The sequence below is a fragment of the Porites lutea genome, chromosome 12, assembly GCF_958299795.1.
Source record: "Porites lutea chromosome 12, jaPorLute2.1, whole genome shotgun sequence".
NCBI lineage: Eukaryota > Metazoa > Cnidaria > Anthozoa > Scleractinia > Poritidae > Porites > Porites lutea.
The window spans coordinates 22,230,326-22,242,566 of NC_133212.1; the positions used below are offsets into that span (position 1 = coordinate 22,230,326).

At 41.1% G+C, this 12,241-nt stretch overlaps 1 protein-coding gene across 1 annotated transcript; it reads left to right on the forward strand.

Annotated features, from left to right (window-relative positions):
* The first annotated feature begins 4,701 nt into the window (after window positions 1-4,701).
* On the forward strand, window positions 4,702-11,849 carry LOC140921336 (potassium channel subfamily K member 9-like). The gene is made up of 3 exons (XM_073371334.1): window positions 4,702-4,852; window positions 8,381-8,702; window positions 9,950-11,849. The coding sequence occupies exons 2-3, from the start codon at window positions 8,414-8,416 to the stop codon at window positions 10,615-10,617; spliced, it is 957 nt and encodes a 318-aa protein (XP_073227435.1). The 5' UTR covers window positions 4,702-4,852; window positions 8,381-8,413; the 3' UTR covers window positions 10,618-11,849.
* Window positions 11,850-12,241: the final 392 nt, after the last annotated feature.

A 12,241-nucleotide genomic window follows, 5' to 3' on the forward strand; every position in this document is an offset into this window, starting at 1 on the left:
CGATGTTCTTGACTTCTGTTCACAATACCCAATCTATATTTCAGCGTAAGTTTTCTCAGTTCAAGAGAATTAAAGCAACGAAAAAGATTTTGGCAGAAGCAAAATGACGTCTTAGTGTAAACGATCATCATCATCATCATCATCATCGTGGTCGGCATCATCATCATTTTCCGGTTTGGTCCTGCCACTGATCCTTCTTCTCCATATTCATCGCCACAAAGGCAGTTACCTCGTCTACTTATTAAAGTAACTCTACTATCTCTACTACGGCTCTGGAAGTTCTTTGTTCTTCTTTCTTCGGCCGGCCTCTTCTCTTGATGTAGCACTGGACTCGCAATACAATACAATGCAATGCAATAAAATAAACTTTATTTATTCACATTTCCAATGTACAAAGCATAAAAAGAAAAGTTGAGTAAACAGTGTGCTGCTTAAAATTCAGTCCCAGTCATGGCGTCCTTCTAGAACTGTTGGAGGTAGAACACTGCTGACGACTCCAGCGGGAAGGCGAAACCAATAACCACGTACGGTCGACGTGAAGACTACGTACGCCTACCATTTGTAGACGATCTGTGCCTACATAGTGCAATGCAGGGCTTCCTAAGAAGAAAACTCTCCAGCAAGGCAAAATTAACAAGAAGACAAACTAAATCGTCTTGATGTCAACGATACCACGCCAGAGTATCCTCTCCTGCTATTTCCGTGGCCTCTGAGAAACTATCTAAAACCTGCGAGGTTTTCACCTGAATGCCATTCAGGGGCACGCATGTGAAGGTATGGTGGGCCTACACACTAGTGTCCCCAAACTATTCCGCCGAGCATCTCATGTGACTACTTCGCTGGCTTAACTGACTCTTTCTGAAAGCCGATCAGCTTGTCCGTCCTGCTCCAGCGAAGAATCTTCGTCGTAGATTGGTCTCGAAGACTCCCTACGCTTACGATTTGTAAACGATCTAAACTACGTGTGTGGATTGTCCCATGTTGCCCTAGCAACCTGCAACAAGGTGTCGGCTCTTCGCGGGAAGAAACGCCTGGTTGCAAATTACCTTCTTTGTAAGACCAAACCTGTCAACTGATCTACCCTCACAAGTCCGGAGTCTGGAAAGGCGCATAAAAAAATTCGCTTCACATCCATACTTTTTATCATCAAAAGTCAAATTGGTGGGAGCAGACCCGGAATTGTGAGGCTAAGCTAACTATCTACCTGTAACCAGAGAAACCATTAAGCTCCTGAGAGGTGGCCAAATGAGGTCCACTCACCCTAGCTGAATGATCCGAAGTCTCTAGTTTGCTAGGTTATGTCTTAGAATAATAAAAGTCTGGTTGAACCTTGCGAGTAAAAGCTTCACTTGCCCAGCGCTTAGACTAACAAGTGAAGTGTAAAGAATAATGGAATTTCGCGCAACTAAGCGGGAGACTGTAGTGAAGACGACGACGACGACAACAAGGAGGCGGCGAAGTCCATCTGAAAAAGTCGCAAAAAGACGAAGCCGAAATGAAACCTAATCGAATCCTAAAAGCCGAACTCTTTCGTCGCTGACCGAACACCTGCAAAGGAACCCAACTAATGAAAAAGGAAAGGGAAGGCCCTTACCAGCCCAGGGAACCCGCTAACTAATCTAACTACAATAAAGTTAAGCCGAAAAAAAATCCGGAAATTTCAGGCCGAACGTGTGTGGAAAGTATGCTTTGCAAGGTTCATCCAGAGCTCTATATACCCCCCTTGACCCAACCCATAAGGAATGCACCTGACCTGTACCATTTCAGTAGATTGGGTGTGCTGTGCTGATTAGAAGCTGAATAGTCGAGGATGGTGGCCTGTGTTCTGGTGGGGCGATCTGATCTGGTGGTTTGGTATGGCGGTGCATGGCGCAGGTCTGATCTGGTGGCTGGCCGGGTCTGTTGGTTTGGTGTGGCATTCGGACGTGGTGGTCTGATTTCGGGAAGGATCTCCTGGCTGTTGTAGTGGTCGGATCTGGGATCGCGGGTCGATAGACTAGTTTGGCAGTCTAATCTGTAGTTGTGTACGTGGAAGATGGTCTGTTCTGGTCTGCTTGAGGGCTGAAAATTGAAAAGAAGAAAGTTAACCCTGATGTAATTTATCATAATGAAATGGTTCAGTTATTAAAGTACGTTAGGAAGCTACTAGGAGAAATGATATGGAGAAAAAATTCGGGAATATTTTATTTTTCGAATTCTCTGGCAGCCTTAAAAGAATTCAAGCCCGAACCGCTCTGGTAAACTGACAAACTTTAAAGCTATGGTAAGAATTTTACTGCCCAAGTTCGTGTTAACTGGACACAGGCGCACAATATCTATTCGCAAGGAAGTTTGCTCCTGATTGAGCCAGATCAAGTACGATCTAGATAAGCTTAAATCTGGCAAAAAATAGAAGAGAAGCAATCGGAAAAATACAACAACTGATCAATACTGATTTTTAAAAAAATTATCACGTTTTTGAATTCAACATCAGTTTAACAATTAAGTCGTTGATAGTCTACTAAAATAAAATAATGAATTATATCTGTTTATAATGGGTTCTATAATCATTATAAACTATGCAGCATGTATTTCGTGTATATTTTTATCAATTCAATCTGTCCATTTAGCTGCAGTTGGGTTTTTAACACGAACCTTCCAAGAAAACAACCCCATTCAACTTACGAAAATATGAGCTTAACAAATTTCAGTTATTCCAAACCTCGTGGAAGTGAAACCCATTCTGTTAAACATAACTTGTTTTAAATAAGTAGAAAATCACGAAAAAAAACTTCTGTAAATTTCGAGACCTTTTGTGATATAATTGCTTAATTTTCTTCCTCATTTCAAAGGTCGTCCGGCATTTCGCGGCAGTTAGGTCCGTCAAAATCTCGCTTTCTTAAACCGGGAAAAAACAGTATATCAAATTTGTCGTTTTGGAAACCAAGGAGAGGAAGAAGGGTTTTTTCCTGGACAATGATGCCTTTACCTTTGCTTGTATTTTCAGTGACTACGATGCCACGTGGTCGAAACCTTCCTGGGACTGCCGTTAAAATCATACAGTACTGACGAAACTTGAGCAAAAGTTTCATTTCCACTTGTCATTTCAAATTGAGAGTAAATTAGTTTAATTTAAACAAGAAATTTAGACCCTCCCGAGTAAGAATTTCAACCGAAGTGACGCATAACTAAACGGCAAGAAATTTACCTCGTGCGCTGTTTTTAACGCTGAATTGAACTGAGTAACTTCTAGACTGCTTCTCTTGATTCATAGTTAGCTCTTCTGCATGTGTAGAAGCTGAGAAAAACGAATAGACTGTTTTATGTGAGAGCCATTAGTCCTCTTGCGTAAGTTGACCTTCTCGACAGCATCTCTCTATCAATTTTGAATGTGGCGCGGAGCAAATTCTTGATTAGAATAATCATTATTCCTGATTGGATGTTTTTTGCCGGGCACGTGTCAATGTAGCGAGAACCACATTTGGGCTTTGAAAGGCTAATTAACATTTCTGATAAATTCTTTAAATAAGTCTTACGCGATTACCATTTGTTGTGGGGGGGGGGGGGGGCGATTTTTCTGGAGTGGAAGGAAAGAGTTTGCTAATTTAAAAGCGCAACAACAAACAAAAAACAAAGCAAATTAAAAACAACAACAAAGCAAGACAAAGCTGTGGAAGTGTCTTTTTCAATGCAGCACGTTATATGGGACTTTATTTACACTCGCCTCAGACAGGAAATACCTACCATGGACTAAACTTGTCTTAGACCCAGTTTACATGGAGTGGGGGACCCTGGTCTAGTGGGGTAGGTTTCTTTTGTTTTGTGTCCCCCAGAGCGTGAAAACAAAAGAAACCAACCCCACTAGACCGGGGTCCCCCACTCCATGTAAACAGGGTCTTACTATCGCCTCTCTCTAAAACAAAATATTCTGATGCGCGCTTCGCTTAGTGAACATTCAAGTACTGATAACTTACATTTGTTGTCGGCCCATATAAGGGTGATGTTACACCGCACGATTTGCAACGATGATTTTTAGTGCAACTCAGCGTTGCAATCATGTGGAACAATGTTGTAACCATTCGAAACAATGTCGCAACAATGCTGCAAAGCTGTGTTGCTCTAAAAATCGTTGTTACCAATCGTGAATCTAGGTCTGGATTGTGGATTTTTTGTCCGTGGAACTCGGATTCTGGATTCCATCCTTCAGCTGAATTCAGTACCAAGGCCCAGAATTCCGGATTCACCCTTCTTCTTCTTCTTGTTTTGTTTTGTAGTTCAGAGCTACTTACTTTTGAATTTTTTTAAAAGGGTGGCTCTAATGTACTTGTCGCAAATTCTTTCAAGTTTGGTAAAATGTTGTATTTACCAACAAAAATCCTCCCTTACCTCAAAATAAAGGAACTAAGCGGGGTAAGAGTCCGAAGCGACTCAAACAACATTAAACAACAACAACAGCAACCCTAATTTACAGCAGATGATACCCACCCCTACCAAGCTTTTCTTTTCTCATCACATCATAAAAGAGTTCAGGGCCCAGTTTAATAAAATTTTGTTCACAAGAGGGTATTGTTTACAGACTCCAAAACAATAGCTGCGCGTGTAAATTACACTTTTGTAAAGGTATTGTTAAATTCAGCCCAGAACAGTTGCCGGTCTCTTTGATGTGAGAGCTGTTATACCCAGGCTTTCTGCAGCTTTTACTTCATAGAGCGAGAAAAGCTGTGTCAAGAGCTTTGTTGACAACGTGACAATTCAACCGAAAATCAAACGACGACGGATTCAACGAGGAAGAAGTACAGTTTTACAAAACATCAACAGACTGCAACTGTGTCAACAAGCGATCGTGATTTCTTTTTCTTTGTATGAAACAAAGGTGAGTTGTGCATTAATTCTACACAGTCAACTTTGCGGCTATTGAGCTCATGTGATTAAATTCACTAAAGAGAGACTCAACATCGCTTCATTCCCGGTTTAATTTATTTATTTTCTTTTTACAACTGGAAAAAATAAATCAATAAAATAGCGCGAAGTAGCCAGTAGGAAATTCAAGTACAAAAAATGATCCAGGCCCTGAATAATAGTTAAGTGAATTCTTTAAGGAGTAACTTAAATGTAAATTAAAGGTCCGGATGAAAACAAGTTAGCCCTATCTCGGCTTTTGAAACATTTTTTTAAATTTTTTATCCATTCCTAGATGTAAGCTCATGCACTCTCAGAGAATTATTGTTGGTCCTGTAGATATGTTTTGTAGTTTTGCGCCTAACCTGAAAAAAAAGCACTACTCTTCCTTTCAATTATACATTTATATTCATAAAGCAAACTGAAAATCGAATACTTTGTAATTATGCGAGATAGCGAATTCAACTGTTACTCAGCCAAATAAATAATCGTGGTTTGATAACGCCAGTTTGGAAACAATATAACAGCACGAGACAACTGATTACTCCTTGTATACAACGTACAGATAACTGAGCCTAACACATTTAGCAAATCAAACGGCAGATGGCCGTTGTTAGGAAACTAAAAATGATTATATGCATAAGGAATTTAAGGTAGGCATACAATGTCTCGGCAAATAATTATATCGATGAAAAATTGGATCGATCTTTGCTTCGTACTTTTACTTTCCAATAGCAATAAATTTCGAAGAAATCTTTAAGCAAAAATTCTCCGCAAATACAGATCATTAATTGTGCCTAACTGACCGCAGGACTAGCCTTACATAAAATAAAAAAATCTAAAAAGAAAATAAAAAAGAGAAAAAGAAAAGAAAAAAACTCGGTCTGTGTCTGATAAACTACTCTTCTCAGTAACCGACCAGAAGAGGGGGCTTAACAAACAATCTCGAACGATCGCCCATAAACCCTTCCTATTGTGAAATACAGCTGGAAACAAGAAATAATTAAATTGAATTAAGTGAGCTTGGTTGTCGCGGCATAAGTTCTCGTCAATCTCTAAGGCATAAGAATCAATTCTATCAATGAAGTCATCGACGTCAGCGCTGGAAGACCTATTTAGTTCTCCTGCAGACATGGTATATGTCTGCAGGAGGGGGAGGGGTTAAATGTGTAAAACGGCGCATGCTTCCCTATTGTAGTCGAGGTATCTCCAGCTCTATTACTCTAACAGCAAACTTATTAAAATGAAAGTGTTCACTAAAAAAAAAACGTTGAAGGGCCGGTCGTATGTTTTGCATACATGCAATCGTTGATGCCATGTTTCGTGAACCGCTGACCAAACGAACTCCGAGAATAGATAGATAAAGGCAATTCCATATCCCATATCCCATGAACATGTCTAACACACTACTTGACCAATAGAAACGCAAAAGAAACAAGGTATGAAGGCTGCGTAATTGAAACACAATTATATTAGAATGAGATAGATTGTGGTTTTTCCAACATAAAAAAGGTGGGTTCATTGCCTTGATAGACCGGTCATTAGTGATCAAGCACTGACACCTTTTTTTTGCAGTGGCGTGCCATAACTTGCGATCAAGCGTTCTTAAAACAAAACGCTAAGAACTCGGACCATCTGATCGCATTGCAAACAAGCATGATGACAAACGCGTTAGTGCATTCAGTTTAAGGGCCTGTTCACCCCATGGGGGTGGGGGTGCCCAGGAAGGTGAGTTAACCCACTTAAGTGGAGTAACCCGCCTGTCCATATTATCTCTCACTTTAATTTGATCACGTTTACATGATAGGTGGGCTGAACATATGAGAGATATGATTACATAAAAACGCGGGTTACCCCACCAAAGCGGGTTACTTTACGTACCTGGGAACCCCCACTTTCATGTAAACAGGCCCTAATTAAAAAGATAAAAATAAAACTTGCAGCTCGAGTGCCAAGTTGTCGCTTGTTTATCAAAATAAAACAAAAGCATAATGGAACACCTGTCGACAATTCTGTTGAGCTTGTAGCAGCTGAAGTAAATTTCAATACGAATTATGTCAAAAATATAGAAACAAGATGTTAATTGCTCACGAACAAGGTCTTCGCAATTATACATGTTGATTATTCAATTATCTAGTCTTCAGAAGTACCTCATAAAGGTTCTTTCGCACAGAACCGAAACCACCCCAAAGGCTAAAATAAGCTGAAATGAGAGAGACACGTCAGTAAAACGGAACGATTCGAAACGATTAAGGTGAGTTATTTTTTTTCTTTACATGCTAAGTATTTGTAATTGTAAAAAATAGTGCACCTGATGGTGAAGAATTCGCAATTAATAAAAACATCTGTAACGAGAGCAGACAGTGAAGTATAAGTGTTGTTTTTTCTTGAGCTTTTGCTCGAACCATTTTTGTTTTCCTCTTTTAATTCCGCTTCTCAAATAAAATAAAATAAAATAAAATAAAATAAAAACCTTCCTGATTTGGAGCAAAAAATTTGTTGAATCTACTTGAGATGAAATTTTACGAGGAAGTACAGACAACACGATGTTTCTGCATCAATATTTACCATATCGGTAACTAAATATTGAATTTTTCATCTCCTCGGCTTTACAAACTCGATATTTGCACTTCGGAAAGCTATCGATTAACTCACAGTAGAACCGTTGGGAGAACGCAAGAGCCATAACGAGGCAGCTAGAGTGTGTACTATCGTAGTTTGCACTTTTCGATCATGATAAAGATAAATACAGGGGCACCCAACGACAATTTTCGGAAAATATCTGTTCGGAAGACGATTTGACATCTAGAATTTTCGGAACAGTTGTTGTAAAATTTCTTGCTTGCCTGCCTCTCCTAAGATTTTCGAACTACTTTAATTGCCCATTTTTAACGGAGTTTTACCGTTAAAACGTCACCTAGAATTTTCGGTAGCCTTTTTTCTGGCTGAAATTTTCGAAAAGGTAAGTTTTGATCCCTATAATTTTCGGATCACTAGAATTTCAGCTAGGAAATCCGAACAGATGAAAAATTTTTAGGGGATAAAAATATGCCTATATCTACTGTTTAAATACTAAAATAAGTTTAACAATGCTATGCTTAAGTGGTTTTGAACTATATTCTCGTTGGGTGCCCCTGTAAATACACTATACTTCCCCGGCGTTTCTCGAAAGAAATCGAAACATGAACGCAATTTTTGTAACAAAAGGCTCTCGGGGTTGCGGCCGCTTGTGCTAGTGTACATCAAGTTTACAACGTGGAGTTTGCACCCCGGGGTCTGCACCTCATTTTGTTGTTGTTCCAGCTTGCGTTTTATGGCCAACATTGATGGGAGCTAACGAAGGCGATATTTCTTACTAAGTCCAATCAACTTGGGGGTGTTGTATACTGTCAAATTGAAAAGCTCGAGCGGCACAAAGGGACCGAAGTCACTATGGGTACGTAATTAATGGTTGATATAACTGTAGGTTCAAAAAATGCTTATATCTTCTTTCCTTTTTTAGGCATCTTCCTTGCATTGACACTGGTTGTCGGACATGAATTCTTTGCAAAAAAAGACTTTATCATGGGTAATTGCGTTTATATTTGCCGCTGTTACAGGAGCTCTAATATTTTCCGCCGTGGAGCGTCCCAACGCCGATAATGAATCAAAAAGAAAACGAGAGCTCCTTGACGATCTAAAAAGAGCGATGGAAAATAAGTATAATATGACTCCATCGGACTTTGACAACTTCACGAAGTTATCTTGCGAGGCACTCAGCAGTGGGCCTACCTGGGATTTCGTTGACGGTCTCCAGTTTGCCTTTGAAACACTAACAACTATTGGTAAGTGGTATAATGTGAGCATTGTAAAAGGTTCATAGCAACGTAATGAGATCTCCAACGCAACCGTTTTTGAAAACGTAGCCTGACAAGACCTAGGGCAGATTTCCAATGTCGCGTAATTTTTACGTGCGTTAGTGCGTAAGATTGACGTTCGCAAAAAAAGTGAGGCAATTTATGAAAGGTCACAAGTAAAAGTACAAGTTGAACCTCGCTCAACTTCACGTTAAAGCTCCCCTGTTCCCTTGTTCCCCAAGTTCTCCTGTTCCCTTGTTCCATTGTTCCCTTATTCCCCTTGTTCCTCTTGTTTCCCTGTTCCCCTTGTTCCCCTGTTCCCCTTGTTTCCCTTGTTCCCCTTGTTCCTCTGTTGCCCTTTTCCCCTGTTTCCCTTGTTCCTCTTGTTCCCCCTGTTCCCCTTGTTCCTCTTGTTCCCCCTGTTCCCCTGTTCCCCTTGTTCCCCTGTTCCCTTTGTTCCCCTGTTCCCCTTGTTCCTCTGTTGCCCTTTTCCCCTGTTTCCCTTGTTCCTCTTGTTTCCCCTGTTCCCCTGTTCCCCCTGTTCCCCTGTTCCCTTTGTTCCCCTGTTCCCCTTGTTCCTCTGTTGCTCTTTTCCCCTGTTTCCCTTGTTCCTCTTGTTCCCCCTGTTTCCCTTGTTCCTCTTGTTCCCCCTGTTCCCCTGTTCCCCTTGTTCCTCTGTTGCCCTTTTCCCCTGTTTCCCTTGTTCCTCTTGTTCCCCCTGTTCCCCTTGTTCCCCTATTTTCCTTGTTCCCCTTGTTGCCCTTGTTTCCCTGTTCCTCTTGTTCCCCTGTTTCCCTTGTTCCCCTGTTCCCCTTGTTTCCCTTGTTCCCCTTATTCCCCTTGTTCCCCTTGTTCCCCTTGTTCCTCTTGTTCCTCTGTTCCCCTCTTTCCCCCTGTTCTCCTGTTCCCCTTGTTTCCCTTGTTCTCCTTGCTAACTGCCTCGCGTGTGAATTCACGGCTCATTACGCATACAATGCAGAGATGAATCTGAAATCTACAAGTACCAAAGGATTCAACTTTCGAATAATAAATTCATTAATGGCATCTTGGGGGTACGCTTGACCTGGCTTGACTGAAAGAGACAAACTGGAGTTTTGACATGTCGGTTTTTGAGGAGAAGGGATGGGGCGAGAACAATCAAGAATGTCGGTAGTTACAACTGCAGTTCGTTTTATACTTAATTGCACCCCGTGACGCGCTAGGTCTTTATCAAAGACATTGATTCTCTCTCTTAGGATATGGTGCTATTTCGCCCTCTACCAAAACTGGCCAGGCCCTGTGCATCGTCTTTGCAATTATTGGTATCCCTGTTACCATCTTGGCTTTTCAGGCAGTTGGTGAGCTTATTAGCCGAGGAATAACTGTTGCTATCACAAAGATTGAAAAGCGATGTTTCAGACGAGACCCAACCAACGTGGAGGCCAAGTGTACTGCTGTGACCTTTGCATTAATGTTAATCATGCTACTCTGTGGCTCTGTCATGCAAGTTTATTTGGAGGAATGGAGCTTTCTTGTCGCAGTTTATTACTGGTTAATAACTTTCACTACCATAGGTTACGGTGATTATATAACAGGTAAAAAACAAGTGTTCTGGGGCGTTGTGTTTTTTCTTGCTTGGTGTACACTTGGACTGTGCGTGTTTTCCAGCGTTTTGAACGCCATAGCGTTCTATATCTCAAAAAGACGACCTTGCCGAAGAGTTTGTTCTTGCTTCACTGGAGACCGAGAAATGGAGGATACAAACAGAAACTTACAGGACAATGAAAATAGCCAAGAGAAGAAAGGAAATGAAACTAAGATGAACGAGAGTAAAGTAAATGGAAGGGATGAATCCCAAATGATTTGTCACAGTGTCGGCGAGAACAAAGAGGATACTGAGTATAACAGTTCCACTTATGTTTAAAAGACAAAATGACACGCGAAAGTTCTAGAACGACCGGCGAACGCCGGTTTTTTTTTCCGAAAAAGTGGAGTTTTTGCAGTTGCTGTTGCTTTCAGGGCTAGGGACGAAGCTTCGACCACTTGCACGCGGAGCATTTTAGTACATAGCACGTGCAAGGGTAGAGGGGGAGTAAAGAGCGAGTGGTGGGAAAAGTAGACTTTGAACGTACGGCAGGCAGAGTGGACGGACTTGGATCGCAGAAGCCCCTGCTGGGCGCACTTTTAGAGTATGCGCGAAAAAATGGGACATATCTGCGTTGCGCGTGCTATCTAAACATACGAGTAAACTCAACCGATCGTGTGAAAAAACAAGAGTTGAAATGATACTGTTTTTGTTTATTCTTTTTCACACAAGTTAAGAGCAACAAGGATTCGGTCGATTACCTTTATAAGTAACGGTGGGTATTTTCCAGTAGGTCTTCGTGGAAGGCATTCGAAATAAAAAGGGGAAGGAGCTTTTGCACGCGCGAGATGCGCGAAGGGCTCTCGAGGGAGTGCGAATGAAACGCGTTCTCGTTTTACTTCACGTTCCTTTTCAAACGCCTGCTATTTTCCAGTTGGAAAGAGTTTCTATTAAGGAGTCTTCACATTTTTGTAAAGCTTTGTAAGCTGGGTTCGATCGTCAAGTCAGCGCCCAAGACATCTGTTCACAGTCTACCAAAACAGGGACCAATAGTTCGAAACGTGGATAACGCTTTATCGCTATCTAGTGTATAACGCAATTGATTTCCCTAAACGTATCTACTGAATAGCGATTTATCCGGTGGATAGCGCTATCCAACGTTTGAACAACTGAAGCAAGATATCTGCAATCCTCGCGCGCCAAAAGTCCTTGAAACACCTATGCACGTCCCATTCCCTCTGCAATGTTCAGATGTGATTGCAAAGTTACGTGGCTACAACAACATTGCAAAAGGGAAGGGCCAACGGAAGGGAGCAGAAAGTGTTTTCAGTTTTTTTTCTGAGATTGTAGGTACCCCATGGCATTTTTGAGGTACCGTAAGAAAACAACCAAACACTGACGTCAAGTAATACTAATTTCTACTGCAAGAGAAGACCTTGTTCCGAGCTATTCCAAATAACGTAAGAATAAACGCTAGAATTAAATAGCTCTCTTAGAGGCATAACTTATGGCTAACTCTTGAGGTTCGCAAGACATGCTTGATTCAAAAATTAAAAACCGTTTTTGAATGAGTCAATTTCTTTAATTTTTGACCTTCCTCACTGACTATCATAAACACTTCAAGAACTCGGACACTTTTGTTGCTGATCATTGCAACACTCAGGAGTTAACAGAATTCTAAGACTTGGGAATAATTCTCACTGTAGGAAAACAACAATGAAACCTTTCCGGCAATTCTGTGTAGAAAGGTAATGCAGGAATTTCAACCTGTACGCCTTGTCAATAGGGCCATTTATACGAGGAAAAATAAGACGCGTCTTACATAAGACGCGAACTGTCCGTATAAATGGCACATTTCGTCTAAAATAAGACGCGGCTTAGCTAAGACGCGTCTTATTAGATAAGACATGCTCGTATGAATGGTACAGTTCGCGTCTTATTTTTCCTCGTATAAATGGCCCTA